At 45.3% G+C, this 24,415-nt stretch overlaps 1 protein-coding gene and 1 long non-coding RNA gene across 2 annotated transcripts in view; both read left to right on the top strand.

Moving 5' to 3' along the window:
* Window positions 1–3,905, top strand: part of LOC148136047 (putative G protein-coupled receptor 139) — a 51,638-nt gene extending 47,733 nt beyond the window's left edge. The window contains exon 3 of the mRNA XM_087983921.1: window positions 2,995–3,905. Within this exon, the coding sequence (XP_087840047.1) occupies window positions 2,995–3,905 (911 nt within the window). The remainder of the gene's footprint in view (window positions 1–2,994) is intronic.
* LOC148136045 (uncharacterized) overlaps window positions 1–24,415 on the top strand; it is a 421,214-nt gene that overhangs the window by 250,358 nt on the left and 146,441 nt on the right. The gene's annotated exons all lie outside the window — the stretch shown is intronic.

Below are 24,415 nucleotides of genomic sequence, written 5' to 3'. Positions count from 1 at the left end.
CAAACTCCCACAGATCTTCAGTTCCTCCAGAGTCTGACCAATCAGGATGTGATCTCTTCCCTTGTCATCCCTCCCCAAGAGCATTATATCAGGCTTTTCTATGTTGAATTATATTTGCCACTGCTCTCTCCATGTAACCAGTCCATTGAGGTGTGTGAGCAATTTATGGATATTGTCCTAACTACTCAACACTCACAATTTTTGTGTCATCTGAGAACTTATTGATCTTATCCACTACGCACATCACAAACAACCATGGACCCAGCACTGAATCTATTGCAAACAAACATCCATTCTACCATTAGGCCAGTTTTAGAATACTGCATTCAATTCAGCTCTTCATGCTATAGAAAATTTGCTGTTAAACTTGAAATGGTTCAGAAAGGATTTACAAGGATGTTGCTGGAATTGATGGGTTTAGGCTATGGGGAGAGGCTGAACAGGCTGGGGCTTTTCCTCCCTGGAGCACGGGAGGCTGAGGGGTGATCTTGTAGAGGTAGATAACATCATGAGGTGCATGCATAGAGTGATTAGCCAAGGTCTTTTAGTGAGGGTTGGAGATTCCAAAACTGGAGGGCACAGGTTTAAGGTGAGAGGGGAAAGTCTGAAAAAAGACCTGAGGGGTTACATATTAATGCAGACCGCAGTGTGCATATGGAATGAACTGCCAGAGGAAATGGTGGAAGTGGGCACAACTACACCATTTAAAATGCATCTGAATGAGTAGGAAGAGTTTCGAGGTTTATGGACCAAATGCTGGCAAATGGGACGAGGTCAGACTGGGATGTGTGGTTGGCATAGATGCGTTGGATTGAAGAATTTGTTTCTGTGCTGTATGACTCTATGAGTAAGAGGTGACTTGATGAAAGCATGAAATTTGATCTACAACTAAGAGACCATTGTCTAAAAGTAAGGTATCGCATCATTAAGCCAGATTTAAATGGTTAAGTGTTTAAGGGGAGTATATTTTCTTTTCTCACAGAGGCTCATGAGTCTTTGGAAATTCCTTTGCAATGGAAACAGAGTCCTTGAATATTTCTAAGATCAAAGTTGATATATGCTTGGCAAGGAAGGGGATCAAATGTTGGGGTAGATGGTATTGAGTCGTTAGGCAAATTTGAAGGTCTTCTCCTGCTTTTGTCCATATGTTGTACATACTTTTTTTCATAAAGCTACTGTTTCTAAGAGTTTTCAAGCTGAAGTAAAATGATCTGATCTGTCGTTCCTTGCTGTATCCCTCTTGCCTTTGTTGAGCAACAGTATAGCTATAATGTACATAATTTTCTGAATGTTTGGATTTCAATTGACTGTTATTTGGGGTAACACCCAAATAATTTATTTTTGTAAGAGACTTTGAAAAAACTAGGTCAATCTTTCAGAAACATAATTTCATTTCAGTATTCATAAGACATCAGGTGTTTGAATGTTTTTGGAACATTTAGTGTAGTTAATATGTACTTTGGGATTTTGTGACAGGAAAATTAAATAATAAAATAAATTACCTTGCTTTAGGGTTGAAAATACTCAATAATTCCTTTCAGCTTCTAAAACTCAAAAGTTGGGAAATATTTTGGTTCTGTTTGAAGAAGACCTGACGAGTTTCAATGAGAGCTGAGAGATTACCCAAACTGGAAGGAAGAGAAACACGGAGAAAAGATGCTATGGAGGATCGACAACAGGACAAAGAAAGCTGAGCATTGATTATGCTTAGAAATCAGAATTATGTCAAAAAGACAAAGCTAAGGATGCTCCCCTTGCATGTTTATAGCATTCTCCAGGTAGATGACTTAAAGGCACAAATAGACATACATGAGTATGGTTTTATCATCATTACAGATACATGGCAATCTAAATATTCAGGAATATTCAATGTTTAGGTAATACAGACAAGGAGAAAGAGATTGAGTTGTGCTGATAATAAGAGTTAATAACTAAGTTATTCGGGGGAGATCTCAGATTTGAAGACCAATATCTGTAATCTGTTTGAGTGGAGCTGGAAAACAGCAAGTGACAGCAGATATTGGTCAGAATTATTTTTATCAGCCAACAAATGATACTGGCCGTGTGGATCATGGTATTAATCTGGTGATGGAGATGCGTTTAGCGTGGGCAACACAATTATCAGATGTGACTTCACTGCTCAAATCTTCCCTAGTTTTTTTTCATCTCTGTTCCATTTAATCTGATATTGCAATATTCCCAATTATCAGGGAGGTTTAAAAAATGGATTACAATACCCTTTTCATTTTCATAGGTGGCCTACTCTGCTAACAGAGGAGTGGAATGGGGTGAGGGCTGGTCTGGGGTGAGGTATCCACTACTTGGAGACAGTTGATAGGCTTTTCCATGCCACTGGTTCAACTCCATCTCCCCATTCCTGACACTTCACACTTCCAGTTGGAAGATTGTCCCAGATTTCCAAAAGCAAGCGGAGAGGTCTCCTCTACTTATGAGATCTGACCCCAGGGATGGACTGTTATTTTGGGAAAGCTGCCTGATCCTGGGAGGATCTCCTTTAATGGGAGTGGGTCCTTGTCTGTTCCTGGCAGGGTGTGACACTAGGGAGCAGTCTGATCATGGCATTTCAGTGATTATACAATTGAATGTGGCCCAATCTCTCTAAGAGTGTTATCCCAGCAAGGGACTGCTTTTTTTTCAAGAGAGTGTTAATGGCTGAGATCACCAATCCTGGTTATCATTGTGTGGGATATGGGGTTTGATGGAGATACCAGGTGGGTCAGAGTTAAACCTGCCAAACAGATTGAATCAAACATTTGTGACCTCATGAAAGTAATTACATTTCCAATCTGCACTTATGGGTAGCTGATTACCTGATCCCTATAAAAATGAAAATGGGTTTTTTGGTGGTTATGCTGTTTAAATTTCAAACTCCCATGCTGGGTTGTTGTCATAAAATCCTGGCATTATTGTCTGAGCTAGAAAATAAGTTTAGTAAATATATTCTCTCTTTTTCTCCCCTCTAATCTCTTACAGTTAATTTACTGGGAATTGTGATTCTGTCCAGGGGAAAGTGTGGCCTCTCCAACTGCATCACTCGCTACTTGGTGGCCATGGCGACAGCGGATCTAATGTTCATTAGCATTGGAATCATACCTTTGCGAGTCTGTTTGTACTTTTCCCCAGGGCTCATCCTGCACATAACCCCTGTGTGTCGTGTGAATTCTTTCCTACAGTCTGCAGTCACAGATCTTTCTGTCTGGTTCACCGTCACTTTCTCCTTCGATCGATTTGTGGCTATTTGTTGCAAGAAGCTGAAAACAAAATATTGCACTGAGAAAACTGCAGCTGTGGTTTTAGCAATCACTAGCTTCTTGCTCTGTATAAAGAATATTCCGTACTATTTTATTTATGAACCGAGGATGATAATTGATGGTACACCATGGCACTGTACTGTGAAGCCAAACTCATACATTGACCCTTGGTGGGTGGCATTTGACTGGTTTGATACAGTCTTAATCCCATTGATCCCATTCGCTTTAATTCTGTTGGTCAATACTTTGACTGTCAGACACATTTTAGTGGCCAGTAGAGTGCGGAATGGACTCAGGGGTCAGAGCAATGGAGAGATTCGCAGAGATCCAGAGATGGAGAGCAGAAGGAAGTCTGTGATTTTACTTCTGGCCATATCAGGCAACTTCATTCTTCTGTGGTTGGTTAATGTTATAGAATTCATTTATTATAACATCCAAGGAACAGATCCTGCGGATTACACCCCACCTGAATATATATTTGAACAAGTTGGAGAAATGCTACTGAATTTAAGTTGCTGTACAAACACTTTTATTTATGCTGTGACTCAGTGTAAGTTCCGAGAGCAACTGAAGAATGCGATGAAATATCCAATCACAATAATTATTCAATTGATGAAGAAGCAAAACAACTGAGACTCATCCAGAGGAGGGTGGCAGCCAATCAGTGAGTGATGCCCAATGTTTGATAGCCAGTTGAACCAATCAAAGAGCTCTGAATGATGCCTACACAGCAGCTTCAACAATTCATGGAGATCTGACAATTACTGACAGCAATATCTACAAAGCTGGGCATGACTGACAGCCAAGTGAACCAATCCTATAATCCCATCATTGTCCACCATCAGCACATCTACTACAAACCTATAGCTCCTCCCACCCAATGTCCTGCAAGAACTCCATCCCATTCTCCCAATTCTTTCACCTCCACTGCATCTGCTCGGACAAGGGGACATCCCAGATGTCCACCTATTTTGAGCATTGTGCTTTTCCTTCCTCCGTCATCCAGACAGCCCGCTGCCACACCACTTCCATTCCCCGTTCCACTGCTATAAACAACCCCCATCTCAACGCAATAAGGACAGAGACGCCTTTGTCCTCACCTACCACCCTACTAGTCTCCGCATGCAACACATCATCCTCAAACACTTCTGCCAGATCCATATAGACCTCACCAAGAACATCTTCCCCTCCCCTCCCCTCTCAGCTCTCTGCAAGGACCGTTCCCTCCAACAGTCCTTGGTTCAAGCCACCCCCACCGCCGAAACCCCAGGTATCTTCCCTTGCAACCAGAAAAGATACAACGCCCTCCACCTTCACCTCCATTCAGGGCCCAAGACACTCCTTCCAGGTGAGACAGAGGTTCACTGTCTCTCCTCTAACCTGGTTTACTGCATCAGATGCTCCCAATGTGGTCTTCTCTACATTGGGGAGACCGAACATAAACTTAGGGAACGGTTCGCTGAGCATCCCATCCTGGTCAGCAGGAGCTGAAAGGACCTCCCAGTCTGAGCCCATTTCAATTCCTCCAACCACTTCCTTTCCAACATGACCATCCTTGGCCTTCTCCATTGCCAAAACAAACCACGGCGTCTTTTGGAGGAACAACACCTTATCTTCTGCCTGGGCACCCTGCAGCCCGGAGGACACAATATTGAGTTCTCCAATTTCAAATAACCTCCCTCCCCATCTCCCGATTCCCTTCAAAGCCACTTTCCCCCACCCTGCTCCCTCCCCATCCTTCTACTGCTCTCTGCCACCAACCGGATTCATTCCTCCCATTGACCAACTAGGTCATACCCTCTACCTGTCCTCACCTATCCCCACTTCACTACCCTGCTCCTGCCACCCCCTTTATCTGCAGGTCCTCCCACACCCACCCCCAGTCCTGAAGAAGGGTTACACCCATTTCTCTACCTCCTGATGCTGCCTGGCTTGCTGTGTTCTTCCAGCCTCCTGTCTGTCTAATTAGCACATATCCTGTCAGCCATGTTATGACTTCGACGGTTTTAACCAATCAAAATGGGACAGGTTGTAATGGGTATTCCTTTTGTCCAATGGTTGCTGAGTTCTTGCAGTGTAATGGCTGCTTTAACCAATCAGAAATCTCCAACCTCCCCAGCAGACCCAAGAACAGTAAGAAAGTAGCAAACACAAACAAAGCACTTTGATGCTGGAAATCAGGAACAACAAAAGAGGCTGGTTACTGCTGATGAGGATCGCTGGACCTGAAACATGAACTCTGCTTTCTTTCCACAGATGCTGCCAGACCAACTGAGTTTTTCCAGCAGTTTGTGCTTTTGCTTGTGACAATGAGAAAGATGTTTCAACATTGACACAGAAACATGAACAGAAAAGCTAGAAACATTGGGATCATTTTAAGGTGAAGGGTGGAAGGTATAGGGGAGATGTCAGGGGTGGGTTCTTTACCCAGAGAGTGGTGGGGGCATGGAAAGCGCTGCCCGTGGGAGTGGTGGAGTCGGAATCATTGGCGACCTTTAAGCGGCATTTGGATAGGTACATGGATGGGTACTTAATCTAGGTTAGAAGTTCGGCACAACATCGTGGGCCGAAGGGCCTGTTCTGTGCTGTATTGTTCTATGTTCTATGTTCTATGTTCTATTGTGTCCATGTGAACAAATAGCTGGCTACAATCATCCAATTTTCCAGGTTTGCTTACAAAGCCCTGGAGGTTGTGGTAAAGTAATTGAAAATGGAATGAACCTCCTGAAGAAGTGGTGGATGTGGGTACAATTATAACGTTTAAAAGCTATTTGGATAGATACATGAGTAGGAAAGGTTTGGAGGGATATGGGCTAGGTGCAGGCGGGTGGGACCTATGTGGTTTGGAATGATGTTCAGCATGGACTGGTTGGACCAAAGGGTCTGTATGACTCTATTTAGGTGCTGCTTAAATATCACATCAGTTTCCAACTCAAACACATCATCAGGCAGTGGCTTCCATTTTCCAACGACACTCTGAGTGATAAGCCTACTCCCAAACTGTCCTCAAAGCGTCTTCATCGAAACATAAATCTGTGCCCCTGGTCGTTGAATCGTCTATTGATGGAAAAAGGAAATACCTTCTGATGCACCCCGTCCATCCCTCATGACCTTATAAAATTCTATCAGATCCCCTCACCAACATCCTATTCAGCTGCAGCATGCCCTCCCTGTTTTTAAGCATTATCCATCTAGCAATAATGGCACTATTCTGTTTGCCCACTGCACCTGCATACTAACCTTCTGTGATTCATGCACAAGGACACACAGATCCCTCTGCACAGCAGCATCCTGCAATTTTTCACTATTTAAACAGTAGCCTATTTTGACCAAAATGGATGTATTTGTATTGTGTCACAACAGCCTTACCAGATCATAGGACTGCCCTCTCATTACAGAGAAGCAACTGGGGATGATTTCACCTGAGGGTCACAAGACCTTGAGCAAGGGAAGTGGTTGTGAAAGAGCATCCTCCATGCTAACCTCAAACCACTGATGGGAATTGAACCCATACTGTTGGTATCACAATGCTCTACCAACCACCAATCCAGCCAAGTGAGCTAAACTGACTCCCACCAAAATGGATGACCTCACATTTACCAACATTGTACTTCATCTACCAGACCCCTGCCCACTCACTTAACCTATTTATATCCCTTTGCAGACTTTCAGTGTCCTCTGCACTGTCCCACTCATTTCAGTGGTTATCTGCGAACTTTGATGCACTACACTTGGTCCCCAACTCAAAATCACCTTGGCTAAATCATGCAAATATATCAGGAATTCCTGATGAAGGGCTTTTGTCCAAAACATTGATTTTCCTGCTCTTTGGATGCTGCCTGACTAGCTGTGCTTTTCCAGCACCACTCCAAAAATCACCAATCTGGCTTCTAAATCACTTTACCTTCCTGCCCTCTATCTTCAGGGACCTGTGGATTTGTAGACCAAATACCCACTGATAGTCACTACTTTGCATGGTCCCACTGTTCATGGTGTCATCCTTGTTTGCCTTCCACAAGTACACAGCCTCTCACTATTTCCCAAGTTGAATTCCATTTGCCATTGCTCTGCAAAGCTGAACAATCTGTTGGTGCTCTCCTCCAGTTTATGCCATTCTCCTCACTATTGATCACCTGGCCAATTTTTATGTCATATGCAAACTTCTTCATCATAGCACCTGCAGTTATCTCCAAATCCTGAAGATACACCATAGATAGCAAGGGCCTCAGCACCAAGCTCTGTGGGATCCTATTGGAACACACTTCAAATAACGGGCTGCCAGAGGAATTGGTGAAGGCGGGTACAATTAAGACATTTAACAGGCCCCTCTATAACTATTTGAGAAGGAAGAGTTGAGAGGGCAGGGGAAAATGCTGGCAAATGGAACTGGATCAGTTTAGGATATCTGGTTGGCATATACGAATTTCTGTGCTATATAATTCTAATGCAGAGAAACATCACTCTGCCGTCTCCCTCAGTTTTTTTGCGTCTCAACCAATTTTGCATCTAATATACAACTTTCCCTTGCATCCCATTGTCCTTTACTTGATCAGTCTTCCATGAAGGAATTTATCAGAAGTTTGCTGAAATCCATGTAGCATTAATCAACTGCATTACCCACGTCAACAATTGTGGTTCCCTCCTCAAGAAAAACAAGTCTGTCAAACACAGCCTAGCCTTATGAAATTCTTACAGGCTCTCCCTGACTAACATCAGTATTGACAAGAATTATTTTTAATAACTTCCCCATCACTGCTGTTACACTGATTGGCTCTAATTACCTGGTCTACCACTTTCTCCATTATTGTGACACTTCTCCCTAGTATTTTCACTCTATAGCAATTTCATTTAATTGCTCATTCTATCCAATCTGATGTCCATAACTCTGATGTCCTTTTCAATTGTGAGTACAAATGCAAATTATTCACTGAAGACTGTGTCCATGTCTTATCCATCCACTAGCAGATTGCCACAGTGGTCTGTAATGGGTCCGAACACTTGCCCCAGTTATTCTCTTGCTCTTACAATATTAAACAGCTTCTATGAGTTTTCCTTTATTCAATCTGTCAATAGTTTCTCATGAATTATTTTGTTTTGATAATTTCCTTTCTAAAATCCTCTCATTGCACTGATTTTACTCCTCCAGATTGTTGTCCATGTTGAATGTTTCAATTTTGACCCAAGGTAAAGCTATTTAGAAATAAAGTCATTCTATTTAGCTCACCAATGCCTTATCCTCACTCAAAATATGTCAGTTGTTTCAAACTATCACAGAGTCATGGCTTTTTACAGCATAAGTTAACACCCAGATTGGTCTCAGTCATGATAGTGTGTGTGTGTATTTGTGTGTGTGTGAGAGAGAGAGAGTATGGCTGTGTTTGTATGTGTCTGCATAAGTCTACGTGAGTGCATCGTTATTTGAGCGTGTGGGTGTGAGAATGTGTGTGTATGTGTGAGTGAGCCTTTGTCTGTCTCAGTGTGAAGTGGGCATTCCAATGAATCCAAGCGAATGATTTTAAAAGGATCAGCATATTCCATGTTAAGACACAAATGTCCATCTTGGGGATAAGTGAGAAAAGTTCAAATGTTGGTGGATGTAAGTTACCACATGTTAAAATAATTCCAGGTTGAAATTAATCTGACCACTGAGATTAGACGGGATAAACTGCCACTAATTTCCCCAGTCTGGCAGACTGCTGACTATAGATTCACGAAGTACAATCCCAAATAAAGACTGAAGATCCATCGATACTGATACCGACAATCCAACACCTCAACACAGCGCTCAACTCCTCCTTGATGGATCCCTGACCCAACACTGTAATCACCCCTCCCTGACTGATCCCTCCCCAATACTACAATCACCCCTCCCTGACTGATCCCTACCCAACACTGTAATCACCCCTCCCTGACTGATCCCTACCCAACACTGTAATCTCCCTTCCCAGACTGATCGCTAGCCAACACTGTAATCACCCCCCGACTGATCCCTACCCAACACTGCAATCACCCCTCCCTGACTGATCCCTACCCAACACTGTAATCACCCCTCCCTGACTGATCCCTACCCAACACTGTAATCACCCCTCCCTGACTAATCCCTACCCAACACTGTAATCACCCCCCGACTGATCCCTACCCAACACTACAATCACCCCTCCCTGACTGATCCCTACCCAACACTGTAATCACCCCTCCCTGACTGATCCCTACCCAATACTGCAATCACCCCTCCCTGACTGATCCCTACCCAATACTGCAATCACCCCTCCCTGACTGATCCCTACCGAACACTGCAATCTCCCCCTCCCTGACTGATCCCTACCCAACACTGTAATCACCCCTCCCTGACTGATCCCTACCCAATACTGCAATCACCCCTCCCTGACTGATCCCTACCCAATACTGCAATCACCCCTCCCTGACTGATCCCTACCGAACACTGCAATCTCCCCCTCCCTGACTGATCCCTACCCAACACTGTAATCACCCCTCCCTGACTGATCCCTACCCAATACTGCAATCACCCCTCCCTGACTGATCCCTACCCAATACTGCAATCACCCCTCCCTGACTGATCCCTACCCAACACTGTAATCACCCCTCCCTGACTAATCCCTACCCAACACTGTAATCACGCCCCAACTGATCCCTACCCAACACTGTAATCACCCCTCCCAGACTGATCCCTACCCAACACAGTAATCACCCCACCCTGACTGATCCCTACCCAACACTGTAATCACCCCCTCCCTGACTGATCCCTATCCAACACTGCAATCTCCCCTCCCTGACTGATCCCTACCCAACACTGCAATCACCCCTCCCTGAATGATCCCTACCCAACACTGTAATCACCCCCCGACTGATCCCTCCCCAACACTGTAATCAACCCCCGACTGATCCCTCCCCAACACTGCAATCTCCCCCTCCCTGACTGATCCCTACCCAACACTGCAATCTCCCCCTCCCTGACTGATCCCTACCCAACACTGCAATCCTTCCTCCCTGACTGATCCCTCTCCAACACGGTAATTCCACCCCCCCACCGTGAGCGATGCCTACACAACACTGCGCTCCCTCTCTCCCTGACTGATCCCTATCCAACACGGCAATCACCCCCTCCCTGACTGATCCCTACACAACACTGCAATCACCCCTCCCTGACTGATCCCTATCCAACACTGTAATCACCCCTCCCTGACTGATCCCTACCCAACACTGCAATCACCCCTCCCTGACTGATCCCTCCCCAACACTGTAATCACCCCTCCCTGACTGATCCCTACCCAACACTGTAATCACCCCTCCCTGACTGATCGCTACCCAACACTGCACTCACCCCCTCCCTGACTGATCCCTACCCAACACTGCAATCACCCCTCCCAGACTGATCCCTCCCCAACACTGTAATCACCCCTCCCTGACTGATCCCTACCCAACACTGTAATCACCCCTCCCTGACTGATCCCTACCCAACACTGTAATCACCCCTCCCTGACTGATCCCTACCCAACACTGTAATCACCCCTCCCTGACTGATCGCTACCCAACACTGCACTCACCCCCTCCCTGACTGATCCCTACCCAACACTGCAATCACCCCTCCCAGACTGATCCCTCCCCAACACTGTAATCACCCCCTCCCTGACTGATCCCTACCCAACACTGCAATCTCCCCCTCCCTGACTGATCCCTACCCAACACTGCAATCCTTCCTCCCTGACTGATCCCTCTCCAACACGGTAATTCCACCCCCCCACCGTGAGCGATGCCTACACAACACTGCGCTCCCTCTCTCCCTGACTGATCCCTATCCAACACGGCAATCACCCCCTCCCTGACTGATCCCTACACAACACTGCAATCACCCCTCCCTGACTGATCCCTATCCAACACTGTAATCACCCCTCCCTGACTGATCCCTACCCAACACTGCAATCACCCCTCCCAGACTGATCCCTCCCCAACACTGTAATCACCCCTCCCTGACTGATCCCTACCCAACACTGTAATCACCCCTCCCTGACTGATCGCTACCCAACACTGCACTCACCCCCTCCCTGACTGATCCCTACCCAACACTGCAATCACCCCTCCCAGACTGATCCCTCCCCAACACTGTAATCACCCCTCCCAGACTGATCCCTCCCCAACACTGTAATCACCCCTCCCTGACTGATCCCTACCCAACACTGTAATCACCCCTCCCTGACTGATCCCTACCCAACACTGTAATCACCCCTCCCTGACTGATCGCTACCCAACACTGCACTCACCCCCTCCCTGACTGATCCCTACCCAACACTGCAATCACCCCTCCCAGACTGATCCCTCCCCAACACTGTAATCACCCCCTCCCTGACTGATCCCTACCCAACACTGCAATCACCCCTCCCAGACTGATCCCTCCCCAACACTGTAATCACCCCCTCCCAGACTGATCCCTACCCAACACTGTAATCTCCCCCTCCCTGAATGATCCCTCCCCAACACTGTAATCACCCCCTCCCTGACTGATCCCTACCCAACACTGCAATCACCCCTCCCTGACTGATCCCTACCCAACACTGCAATCACCCCTCCCTGACTGATCCCTACCCAACACTGCACTTACCCCTCCCTGACTGATCCCTACCCAACACTGTAATCACCCCTCCCTGACTGATCCCTACACAACACTGCAATCTCCCCCTCCCTGACTGATCCCTACCCAACACTGCACTTAACCTTTCCCTGACTGATCCCTACCCAACACTGTAATCACCCCTCCCTGAATGATCCCTACCCAACACTGCAATCTCCCCCTCCCTGACTGATCCCTACCCAACACTGTAATCACCCCTCCCTGAATGATCCCGACACAACACTGTAATCACCCCTCCCTGACTGATCCCTACCCAACACTGCAATCCTTCCTCCCTGACTGATCCCTCTCCAACACGGTAATCCCCCCCCACCCCCGTGAGCGATCCCTACACAACACTGCACTCTCCCTCTCCCTGACTAATCCCGACCTAACACTGTAATCACCCCCTCCCTGACGGATCCCTACTCAACGCTGCAATCCGCCCTCTCTGACTGATCCCTACCCAACACTGCAATTTCCCCTCCCTGGCTGATGTCTGCCTCAGCACTACGTTACCCCCCTTACACCCTCTCTCCCCTCCCACAGTTCTGTCCCCTCCCCTGTGTTTCTCTCTCTGTTTCCCCTTCATCTTTCTCTCCTAATCTCTGCTCTCTCTCTCTCCCTGTCCCCTTTCCCATTCTTTCTCTGTTCTTTCTCTCTACTTTCCCTCTTCTTGTTGAGCCGACTATTTTCCTCCTGAGTTGGATGATCCTGTCTTGGTCTTGGCTATCTAGCTAGCATAGTGACCATTAAGGTGGCTTTTCAGTCTTCGGCTGCAGTAGTTGGTCTGTTGTCAGTGTCAGTCGGTGAAGTCCTTCCCAAAATACCAGAGGAGGGCCGTATCCAGGTTAGGAAATCACTGATACAACCACCAACACAAGTTAAAAAAAAAGCTCAGAAACACCTGAGAGGGAATTGGGAGAATGTGGCCACAGGGAGTGATGCTGATTGCCTGAAAGAGTGATGGAAGAAACTGACAATATTCTGCCATCATTCATTTTAAAATTGGAAGTGGATATATATTTAAAACAGGAAATGTGTGAGACTGCAGGAAATGAGCAGCAATGGAATGAAATGGTTCATTTAAAGAGCAAGCAGGAAGACAATGGGCCAAATGGCCTCTCACTGTGTGGGAAGATTCAATGAAACACCTGCAACAGAAACAGTCTCATAATATTAACAGGGCATCAAGTCCATTTTTAAGATTTAAAACTGACCATGATTTGTTCAGGAGCACCTAGTTATTTTGTTCGTATTGTGACACACGACAGAAGATGGGATTATTTAGTGTGGATTGGAACAGCATTTCCAACAACAGGATGAATTCTCAGTGCTGTCTCTTTCTTGTTCTCTCAATCAGCTGGTGTCAAACCCTGGTAAAACAATGACTGCAGATGCTGGAAACCAGATTCTGGATCAGTGGTGCTGGAAGAGCACAGCAATTCAGGCAGCATCCGAGGACAGGCAAAATCGACGTTTCGGGCAAAAGCCCTTCATCAGGAATAAAGGCAGAGAGCCTGAAGCGTGGAGAGATAAGCTAGAGGAGGGTGGGGGTGGGGATAGAGTAGCATAGAGTACAATAGGTCAGTGGGGAAGGAGAGGGTGGAGTGGATAGGTGGAAAATGAGCTGGGCAGGTCGGACAAGTCTGGACAAGTCAAGGGGATCATGTTGCTGGAGGTTAGAAACTAGGATGAGGTGGAGGAAGGGGAAATGAGGAAGCTGTTGAAATCCACACTGATGCCCTGGGGTTGAAGTGTTCCGAGGCGGAAGATGAGGCGTTCTTCTTCCATGCGTCTGATGGTGAGGGAGCGGCGGTGGAGGAGGCCCAGGACCTCCATATCCTCGGCAGAGTGGGAGGGGGAGTTGAAATGTTGAGCCACGGGGCGGTGTGGTTGATTGGTGCAGGTGTCCCGGAGATGTTCCCTAAAGTGCTCTGCTAGGAGGCGTCCAGTCTTCCCAATGTAGAGGAGACCGCATCGGGAGCAACGGATACAATAAATGATATTAGTGGATGTGCAGGTAAAACTTTGATGGATGTGGAAGGCTCCTTTAGGGCCTTGGATGGAGGTGAGGGAGGAGGTGTGGGCACAGGTTTTACAGTTCCTGCGGTGGCAGGGGCAAGTGCCAGGATGGGAGGGTGGGTCGTAGGGGGGCGTGGACCTGACTAGGTAGTCACGGAGGGAACGGTCTTTGCGGAAGGCGGAGAGGGGTGGGGAGGGAAATATATCCCTGGTGGTGGGGTCTGTTTGGAGGTGGCGGAAATGTCGGCGGATGATTTAGTTTATGCGAAGGTTGGTAGGGTGGAAGGTGAGCACCAGGGGTGTTCTGTCCTTATTGTGGTTGGAGGGGTTGGGTCTGAGGGCGGAGGTGTGGGATGTGGACGAGATGCGTTGGAGGGCATCTTTAACCACGTGGGAAGGGAAATTGCAGTCTCTAAAGAAGGAGGCCATCTGGTGTGTTCTATGATGGAACTGCTCCTCTTGGGAGCAGATACGGCGGAGGCGGAGGAATTGGGAATACGGGATGGCATTTTTGCAAGAGGTAGGGTGGGAAGAGGTGTAATCCAGGTAGCTGTGGGAGTCGGTGGGTTTGTAGAAAATGTCAGTGTCAAGTCGGTTGTCACTGATGAAGTTGGAGAGGTCCAGGAAGGGGAAGGAGGTGTCAGAGATGGTCCAGAGATGGTGTCAGACCCTGCCCTCTGCCTCCAGCTCCTGGACGTCTTCAGCAATAGGCCGATATCGTTCTGATATTGACAAAACAGAATGGTGGGGGAGTTATACCCATATATCTGAAAGCAAGGCAACTATTTCTGTCAACTGTATTCACTCCTCACAATGTGGTCTCCTCTACATTTTGGAGACCAAACACTGATTGAGTGACTGCTTTGTGGAACACCCCCTTTCTGACTATGGCCTCCTGTCAATTTTAAATCTCCACTTTGGTCTCACACTAACATTTCTGTCCTTGATCTAGTGCACTATTCCAGTGAGGCTCAACATAAACTTCAGAAACAGACCCTCATCTTTTAATGAGACACTTTCCAGCCTCTGGATGAAAAGTGGGTTCTGCATTTTGACAGAAACTTTGTCTCCATTTGTTTCCATTTCTTTGTTTGTTTCTGTTTGATTTCCTTCAGTCAGCAGCACACCTACTCCATGCACATCTTTAGTTTTTATAGTGTCATAGACATGTACGGCATGGAAACAGACCCTTCGGTCCAACCCGTCCATGCCGACCAGATATCCCAACCCAATCTAGTCCCACCTGCCAGCACCCGGCCCATATCCCTCCAAACCCTTCCTATTCATATACCCATCCAAATGCCTCTTAAACGTTGCAATTGTACCAGCCTCCACCACTTCCTCTGGCAGCTTATTCCATACATTTGCGTTTCTTGTCTGGTCCATCATCATTCCCTTTGAGCCAGGAAGACCCACTCTTCTGTCATTCAATCTTTCTTGTCTTTACCCCAATCACAGACTTTCCTTTTGACCTTTTCACACCCAGCCCTTCCTCAAAACCTGTTACATCTCCGACCTTTCCCTGTTCTAATGAAAGGTTACAGACTCAAAACATTAACTCTTTTTATCCCTACACAGATGCTTCACTGAACTCCCTCAATAGCAAGAACGTCCTTCCTCAGACTAGGAGACCTAAACTGCACACAGTGTTCAAGGTGTGGCCTCACCAAGGCCCTGTATAACTGCAGCAAGACATCCTTACTCCAGCACTCAGATCCTCTCACTGTGAAGATTAGCATGTCATTAACTTCCCTCATTGCCTGTTGCACCTGCGTGTCAATGCCTGTCCCACAGTGACACCCAGATCTTGTTGCACCTCACCTTTTTCCTAAACTGCCACCATCCAGATAACAGGCCTATTATTTTTGTGACCAAAGTGGAAAACCTCACATTTATCCACATTATTTTGCCTTTATCGAGTATTTGCCCAGTCAGCCAATCCATCCTGCAGCCTCTTAGCATCCTCCTCACAACACACACAGTGCCACCCAGCTTGGAGTCATCTGCACATTTGGAGACACTGTCTTCAATGCTTTGTCCAAATTGTTAAATATTGTTAATAGCTATTGTCACTATCTGCCATTCTGAAAAGAACATGTTTATTCCAACTCTCTGCTTCTTGTCTGCCATCCAGTTCTCTAGCCATGTCAACACACTGCCTCTGATACCATGAGCTTTAATTTTCCTGACTAATCTCTTGTGTGAAGCCTTGTCAAAAGCCTTTTAAAAGTCCAGATACACAACATCTACTGATTCACCATTATCTACTCTACTGGTCACATCCTCAAAAATTTCCAGCAGATTTATCAAGCACTGTTTCCCTTTAATGAATCCATGCTGACTAGCACCGATTCTGTCACCATCTTCCAAATGCTCAGTTATTACATCCTTAATGATTGATTCCAGCATTTTCCCCACAACTGATATCAGGCAAACTGGCCTATAATTCCCTGTTTTCTCTCTCTCTCTCATATTCCTATTTACCAGCCTCACATTTTCTAGTTGGAGGATTCCCACTTCTGCTGTTTAAAGAGATGTCTCACTGAATGACACATATCAGAAATCCTCTCAGTGTACTCTGCCTGTCAGTGACCACACTAATAGCTGGATACACTCAGCAGGTGAGAGTGAATAGGTGTCAACAAACAGAATGAATGGTTCAAGCTGATGACTGTTCATCACAACTGATGGAAACTGGGAATATAGTGAGCATTGCAGAATCTTCAGAATGTCTGTGATGGCGGGGAGCACGGGACAGGAGATGTCATGATACAAATGGCAATGTCACTTCTGTTATGGATCAGGCCAGACCTCTCAAAACATTTCAAGAAAGTAGCCCAGACCCTAACTTTGTGAGTTGTTTTAAGGAGGCGTAGGTGGATATTCCCAGGAAGGATGCAGCTCGTCAAACCACTTAGTTTAAACAAAACAGAATTTATTTGCAATATTACTGAATGAATCACAAATAAAAAAGAACAGAATATGGAATAACAACATATCCAAAAATCCAACAGATTATCCCAACTTAATGGTGCTGTTCCAAATTCCTGCAAAAGTCCTCATAAATACCCCTTGACACAAAAACAGGTAAAATAAAACACAGGGTCTTATAGGAGAGAGGGAGAGGGAGAGAGAGAAAGAGAGAGAGAGAGAGAGAGCAGAGGGATTCGGCATGGAATACTTTCTTCCATGTAGCTGTTTCTTGGACCAGCAGTCTCAAACCGACTGACTGCTTTCAGTAAACAGCCAAACTGCTAAAACCCAAGCTAAATCAAACCAAACTAAAGCTGAGCCGGGAGAACTGGCTACTCCCCTTTCATTGTACAAGTGTTTTTATAAATGTTTTCCCTGAAGCAGTATCTGTTAGTTACAATCACATTTGTCCTCAAACCCTTCAAACTTAGACTTTTCAGAATTGATGCTTTTATGACCTCTCTGACAAAAAAACAAGCCAAGGACAGCATAACGTTGCTAAAGGAGCAGCATTGTCACACTTGTAATTCTGACAAAACAAAGAACCACAATATGTACTCAGACAAGTTTGTGATTATCTGCATACCTGTCCTTGAAGTCAGCAAGAAAGAAAAAGGTCTTTGCTTATTTTTGAACATGCTTCTGTCCCTTTATTCCGTTTGGGTCTTCCGATGTTGATCACGTCATTGAGGAAGGAGCAGCATTCTGGACACATTCTTAATTCTATCACTGACTGGTTTGCTCTGTTATTGCATATGGCTCTCCGAGCCTCCCATAACCCACTCAGGGTCTGGATTCACACTGAAGTCGAGTCACAAAATAATTAATGAACAACTGGATTTTATTAACACATTCCATGATCATTGCATGGTTAGTATTGTGAGTAGGTTTATATTCGAGATTTCCACCATGATTGAAAACCATTAGATGAAGCCCAGAACAAGGGGTCGAACATCCAGTCTCTCCAGCACCAATGCTCAGTAGCAGCTGTGCATTTCACGTTCAAGATGCAATGTTGAAAATCAACCTCGCTCCTTCAACACCACCTTCCAAATCTGTGACCACAATCAACAAGAGGGACAAGGGCAGTAGGTATTCGGGAACCCCACCCTTTGCAAAACCACTCAGCATCATGACTTACAGATACATCACTATTCCTTCAGCGTCACTGCGTGTGTGCTTTTAACAACCTGTAATGAGTTGTGTGAAAGCTTGTGTTGATTTGTGTGAGAAAGCAAATCTTAACAGGACTTATACACTTAATGGTAAGGTCCTAGGGAGTGTTGCTGAACAATGAGTCCTTGGAGTGGAGGTTCATATGAATAGGAAGGGTATGGAGGGATAGGGCTGGGTGCTGGCAGGTGGGACTAGATTGGGTTGGGATATCTGGTCAGCATGGACGGGTTGGACCAAAGGGTCTGTTTCCATGCTGTACATCTCTATGACTCTATGACTCTATATGTGCTTTGTCTGCAAAAGGTTTGAAATTGCAGCTTTATATCTGGGTGTATAGCAAGTCAGTGTCCGTGAGGGGGATGGGGGGGGAATGTGAAGGGCAGAAAGAGGCAGCCTGGGATAAACCATTTTTCTGCTGTTTCTTCCTTCATTCCCTCTAGGCCCACTCAAACTGGGGACTTTAACTTCCCCAATATTGACTGGAATACTGCAATGAGCAGGGATAGGTATATACCGCATGGAAAGAGGTACAACTAGAGGAAAGGCAACAATGATGTGATTAGGCAAGATTTAGGATGCATAGGATGGGGAAGGATGGATACACTGCAGGGGATGGATACGCTTGAAATGTGGAGCTTATTCAAGGAACAGGGAGATAGTTGTCGAGAGAGGGAGCTATGGTTTACGAAAGAAGTTGGAGCGTTTGTCAAGAGGAAGAAGAAGGCTTATGTGAGGATGAGGCTTGAAGGCTCTATTAGGGGGCTTGAGAGATATAAGTTAGCCAGAAAAGATCTAGTGAGAGGGCTAAGAAGAGCCAAGAGGGGACATAAGATGTTGGTGAATAGGATCAAGGAAAACCCTGAAACCTTCCACAGGTATATCAGGACTAAAAAAATAACTGGAGTAAGATTAAGGCTAATCAAAGATAGTAGTGGAAAGTTGTATGTGGAATCTGAGGACATAGAGGAAGCGCTTAATGAATACTTTTAGTCAGTATTCATCTTGCAAAAGGACAATGTTAGTGAGAATACAGAGATACAGGTTACAGGATTGAGGTTGACAAAGAGGAGGTTTCAGCAATTCTGGAAGATCTGAAAATAGATGAGACCCCTGGGCTGAATTGGATTTATCTTAGTATTCTCTGGGAAGCCAGGGAGGAGATTGCAGAGCCTTTGGCTTCAATCTTTAAGTCATCATTGTCGATAGGAGTAGTGCCAGAAGATTGGAGGATAACAAATGTTGTTTCCTCGTTTAAGGAGGGGAGTCAGGACAATCCTGATAATCATAGGCCAGGAGCCTTACTTTGGTTGTGGGTAAGGTATTGGTAAAGATTCTAAGAATAGGATTTATAATCACCTGGAAAGGAATAATTTGATTAGGGATAGTTAACACGGTTTTGTGAAGGGTAGTTCGTGCCTCACCAACCTTATTGAATTCTTTGAGAAGGTGACAAATCAGGTGGACTTTAGTAAGGTGCTTGATAAGGTTCCACATGGTAGACTAATGCACAATATATGGAGGCATGGGATTGAGGGTGATTTAGCAGTTTGGATCAGAAATTGGCTAGTTGAAATAAGACAGAGAGTGGTGGTTGATGGGGAATGTACATCCTGGAGCTCAGTTACCAATGGTGTGCCACAAGGATCTGTTTTGGGGCCACTGGTGTTTATCATTTTTATAAATGATCTGGATGTGGGTGTAGGTGGATAGGTTAGTAAATTTGTGGATAACACTAAGGTAGGCAGAGTTGTGGATAATGCCAGACGATGTTGTGGGTTACAGAGGGACATAGATCAGATGCAGAGCTGGGCTGTGAAGTGGCAAATGGAGTTTAATGCAGAAAAGAGTGAAGTAGTTCACTTCAGAAGAAGTAACTGGAATGCAGAGTATGGGCTAATAGTAAAACTCTTGGCAGTGTAAATGAACAGAGAGATCTCGGTGTCCTGGTGCGTAAATCCCTGAAGGTTGCCGCCCAGATTGATGGGGTTGTTAGAAAGGCATATGGTATGTTAGTGTTGATTGGTAGGAGGATTGAGTTTCAGAGCCACAAGGTCACACTTCAGCTGTACACCACACTGGCAAGGCTGCACCTGGAGTACTGCGTGCAGTTCTGGCAGGATAGGCAGGATGTTGGAGTTTTGGAAAGGGTTCAGAGGAGATTTACTAGGATGTTGCCTGGTATGGAAGGAAGGTCCCAGGAGAAATGGCTGAGGGAACTGAGGCTGTTTTCGTTGGAGAGAAGAAGATTGAGAGGTGACTTAATCAAAGATAATCAGAAGATTAGATAGGGTGGACAGTGAGAACGTTTTTCCTTGGATGGTGGAGGCAAACACAAGGGGACAAAGCTTTAAATTGAGATGTGATAGATTTAGGACAGATATCAGGGTAGTTTCTTCATTCAGAGAGTAATGGTAATTTGAGCAGAAAAGTGACAAATAGAACTCAGTCTGGAGAAGTGTGAAGTAATATATTTGGGAAGGGAATAGACAATAAGTATTGAGATTGTGCAAGAGGGGGCCAGTACAAAATTGTAGGGCAGTGCAAGATTTGTTTGGGCAAGTAGCGTGCAACACAGAGAGAAAGAGATGCAAAATGAGAGAAATGAAATTAAGGGTAAAGTGAGTCATAAAGACTAAGAGACGACGTTAGACATGCTTCTTTAGAGGTAGAGGAGAGGAGATAAAGACAGAGAGAAACACAGTGTGAGGAAGGCGAAAGAGATATGGAGAGAGAGTGTGGAACAGATACCTTCACAGATTGGTAAAGGGTGTGAGACAAAAATGAAGAGAGAGAGAGAGAGATAGATTCATCAGATTCACGGGGTGGTTGGGTTGGTTTGTCCAGGTGTCCCAGAGGTGTTCTCTGAAACGTTCCGCAAGTAGGCGGAAACCAACCCAATCACCCCGTGGCTCAACACTTCAACTCCCCTCCCACTCCACCAAGGACATGCAGGTCCTTGGACTCCTCCATCGCCAGACCATAGCAACACGACGGTTGGAGGAAGAGCACCTCATCTTCCGCCTAGGAACCCTCCAACCACAAGGGATGAACTCAGATTTCTCCAGTTTCCTCATTTCCCCTCCTGAAGAAGGGCTTATGCCCAAAACGTCGATTCTCCTGTTCCCTGGATGCTGCCTGACCTGCTGCGCTTTTCCAGCAACACATTTCCAGGTCATTTCCCCTCCCCCCACCTTGTCTCAGTCAAATCCCTCGAACTCAGCACCGCCTTCCTAACCTGCAATCTTTTTCCTGACCTCTCCGCCCTCCACCCCACTCCGGCCTATCACCCTCACCTTGACCTTTTCCACCTATCGCATTTCCAACACCCCTCCCCCAAATCCCTCCCCCCTACCTTTTATCTTAGCCTGCTGGACACACTTTCCTCATTCCTGAAGAACGGCTTATGCCCGAAACGTCAATTCTCCTGTTCCTTGGATGCTGCCTGACCTGCTGCGCTTTTCCAGCAACACATTTCCAGCTCTGATCTGCAGCATCTGCAGTCCTCACTTTCTATCCCGAATGAGCCCTTGCCTTTCCAAATACATGTAAATCCTGCCCCTCAGGATTCCTTCCAATAATTTAATCACTACCAATGTTTAGCTCACTGGTCTATAATTCCCTGGCTTTTCCTTATCAACTTTCTTAACTAATAGCATGATGTTAGCTAACGTCCAGTTTTCCGGCACCTCACCTGTGGATATTGATGTTACAAATATCTCAGCAATACCCCCAACAATCTCTTCCCTCACTACTTACTATTTACAATGTTCAAGGGTACACCTGATAATGTCCCAGAGATTTATCCACCTTTATGTGTTTTAAGATGTCCAGCACCTTCTCCTCCGTCATATGGACATTTTTCAAGATGTCGCTATTTATTTTCTCACATTCTATATCTTTCATATCCTTCTTCACAGTAAACACTAATACAAAATACTCATTTGGCATCTCTCCAAATCTTCATACCTGCAGTTCCACATGAAGGTGGCCTTGCTGATCTTTGAGGAGTCCTATTCTCTCCTTCGTTACCCTTTTGTCCTTAATGTATTTGTAGAATCTCTTTGGATTCTCCTTAATCCTATTTGTCAAATCTATCTCATACCCCATTTTTGCCCTCCTGATTTCCATCTTAAGTGCATTCCCACAGCCTTTATACTCATTTAAGGATTCACTCTATCTTTGCTGTCTGTACCTGAAACATGCTTCCGTCTTTTTCTTGACCAAAACCTCAATTTCATTCGTCATCCAGCATTCCCTGCACCTAGCAACATTGCCCTTCATCCTAACTGGAAAACATTGTCTCTGGACTCTAATTATCTCATTTCTGAATGCTTTGTATTTTCCAGCTGGCCCTTTACCTGCGAATACCTGCGCCCCACTCCCATCAACTTTTGAAGCTTCTTGCTTAATACCATCAAAATGGGTTTTTCTCATAATTAGAACATTTGACTTTTAGATCGTCTATCCTTTTCCATCACTATTTTAAAACTAATAGAATTATAGTCACTGGCGTCAAAGTGTTCCCTCACTGACACCTCGGACCCCTGCCTTGCTTTATTTTGCAAGAATAGCTCAGGTTTATACCTTCCCTAAGAGGTACATCATATACTGAATCAGAACATTTTCTTGTACAGACTTAACAAATTCCTCTCCATTTAAAATCTTAACACAATTGCAGTCCCAGTCAATGTTTAGAAAATTAAAATCCCCTACATAACCAACCTGTAGGCAGGTGAGCAGAGGTGGTGGGGTTGCCTTATTAGGTAAGAAATTAAGTTAAACCATTAGTAAGAAACAAAGTATGGTCAGACGGTGTAGAATCTGTGTGGGTCGAATTGAGGAAACGCAAATGTGAAAAAATACCATAGTTGGAGTCACAGGCCTCCAAACAGTTGTTAGGAGCTGGGGTGCAGGATACACCAAGAGATAGAAAGGATGTGTGGGAAAGGCAAAGATACAGTGATCATGGGGGATTTACATATGTAGGTGGACTGGGAAATCAGATTAGTGGTGGATTGCAAGAAATTTGTGGAATGTCAAATAGATTGCTTTTTGGAGCAGCTTGTGATGGAGCCCACCTGGGAACAGGCAATACTGGACTTAGTGTTGTGAAATGAGGCAGACCTGATAAGGGAGCTTAAAGTGAAGGAACCCTTAGGAGGTAGTGATCATGATCAAATTTACTCTGAAATTTGAGAGGAGAGGAGAGAATCAGAGGTAAGTGTATTACAGCTGGATAAATAAATAAATAAATACAGGGGTTTCTGAAAGTAATTCAGGAGACACAGCAGAGATTCACTCTGAGGAAAAAGAAGTATTGTTCAGGGAGGATGAGACAACCGCGGCTGACTCAGGGATAGCGTAAAAAAAAAGATAAAAGCATACAATGTGGCAAAAGGCAGTGGGAAACCAAATCATTGGGAAGCTTACAAAGACCACAGAGGGCACCAAAAAAATAAATAAGGAGGGAGAAGCTTAAATATGAGGGTAAGCTAGCCAGTAATATAAAGGAAATTTTAAGTGCTTCTACAGATATATAAAGGGCAAAAGAGAGGCAAAAGTGGACATTGGGCCATTGAAAAATAACACTGGAGAGATAGTTGTGGGGAACAAGGAAATGGCAGATTAATTGAATAATTATTTTTCATCAGTCTTCATGGTGGAAGACACGAGTAATATCACAAACGTTCAAGAGGGTGAAGGGGCAGAGCTGAGTATGGTGGCCATTACCAAGCAGAAAGGGCTAGAAAAACTGAATGTCCTGAAGGTGGATAAATTGCCTGGACCAGATGGACTACACCCCAAAGTTCTAAGGGATATAGCTAAGAAATAGTGGAGGCATTGATGGTGATCTTTTGGGAATCGCTAGAATCAGGGAGGGGCTCCAGAGGACTGGAAAATCCCTGTGACACCCCTGTTTAAAAAGGGAGAAAGGCAGAAGATGGGAAATTATAAGCTGATTAGCTAAACCTCGGCCATAGGTAAGATACTGGAATCCGTTGTGAAGGATGAGATTTCTGAATACTTGGAAGTGCATAGTGAAATAGGGCAACGTCAGCATGGTTTCATCAAGGGGACGCCATGTCTGACAAACCTCCTGGAATTCTTTGAGTAAGTAATGAGCATGTTAGAGCAAGGAGAACCAATGGATGTCAAGAAGGCCTTTGGCAAAGTGCTGCACAGGAGGCTGCTAAGCAAGATAAGGAGTCATGGTGTTAGAGGGAAGGTGCTAGCATGGATAGGAGCTTGAAAGCAGAGTGGGGATAAAAGGGTCTTTCTCAACCGATGATGGCATCCGATGAATGACAAGTAGAGTTCTGGCTTAGAGTTGGGAAAACAACTT

The sequence above is a fragment of the Chiloscyllium plagiosum genome, unplaced genomic scaffold, assembly GCF_037043375.1.
Source record: "Chiloscyllium plagiosum isolate Xiang-an unplaced genomic scaffold, Cpla_swu_hap1 HiC_scaffold_47, whole genome shotgun sequence".
Classification (NCBI taxonomy): Eukaryota; Metazoa; Chordata; class Chondrichthyes; order Orectolobiformes; family Hemiscylliidae; genus Chiloscyllium; species Chiloscyllium plagiosum.
Note: the sequence above shows the minus strand (reverse complement) of the source record. Positions and strands in the feature narration are given on the sequence as shown.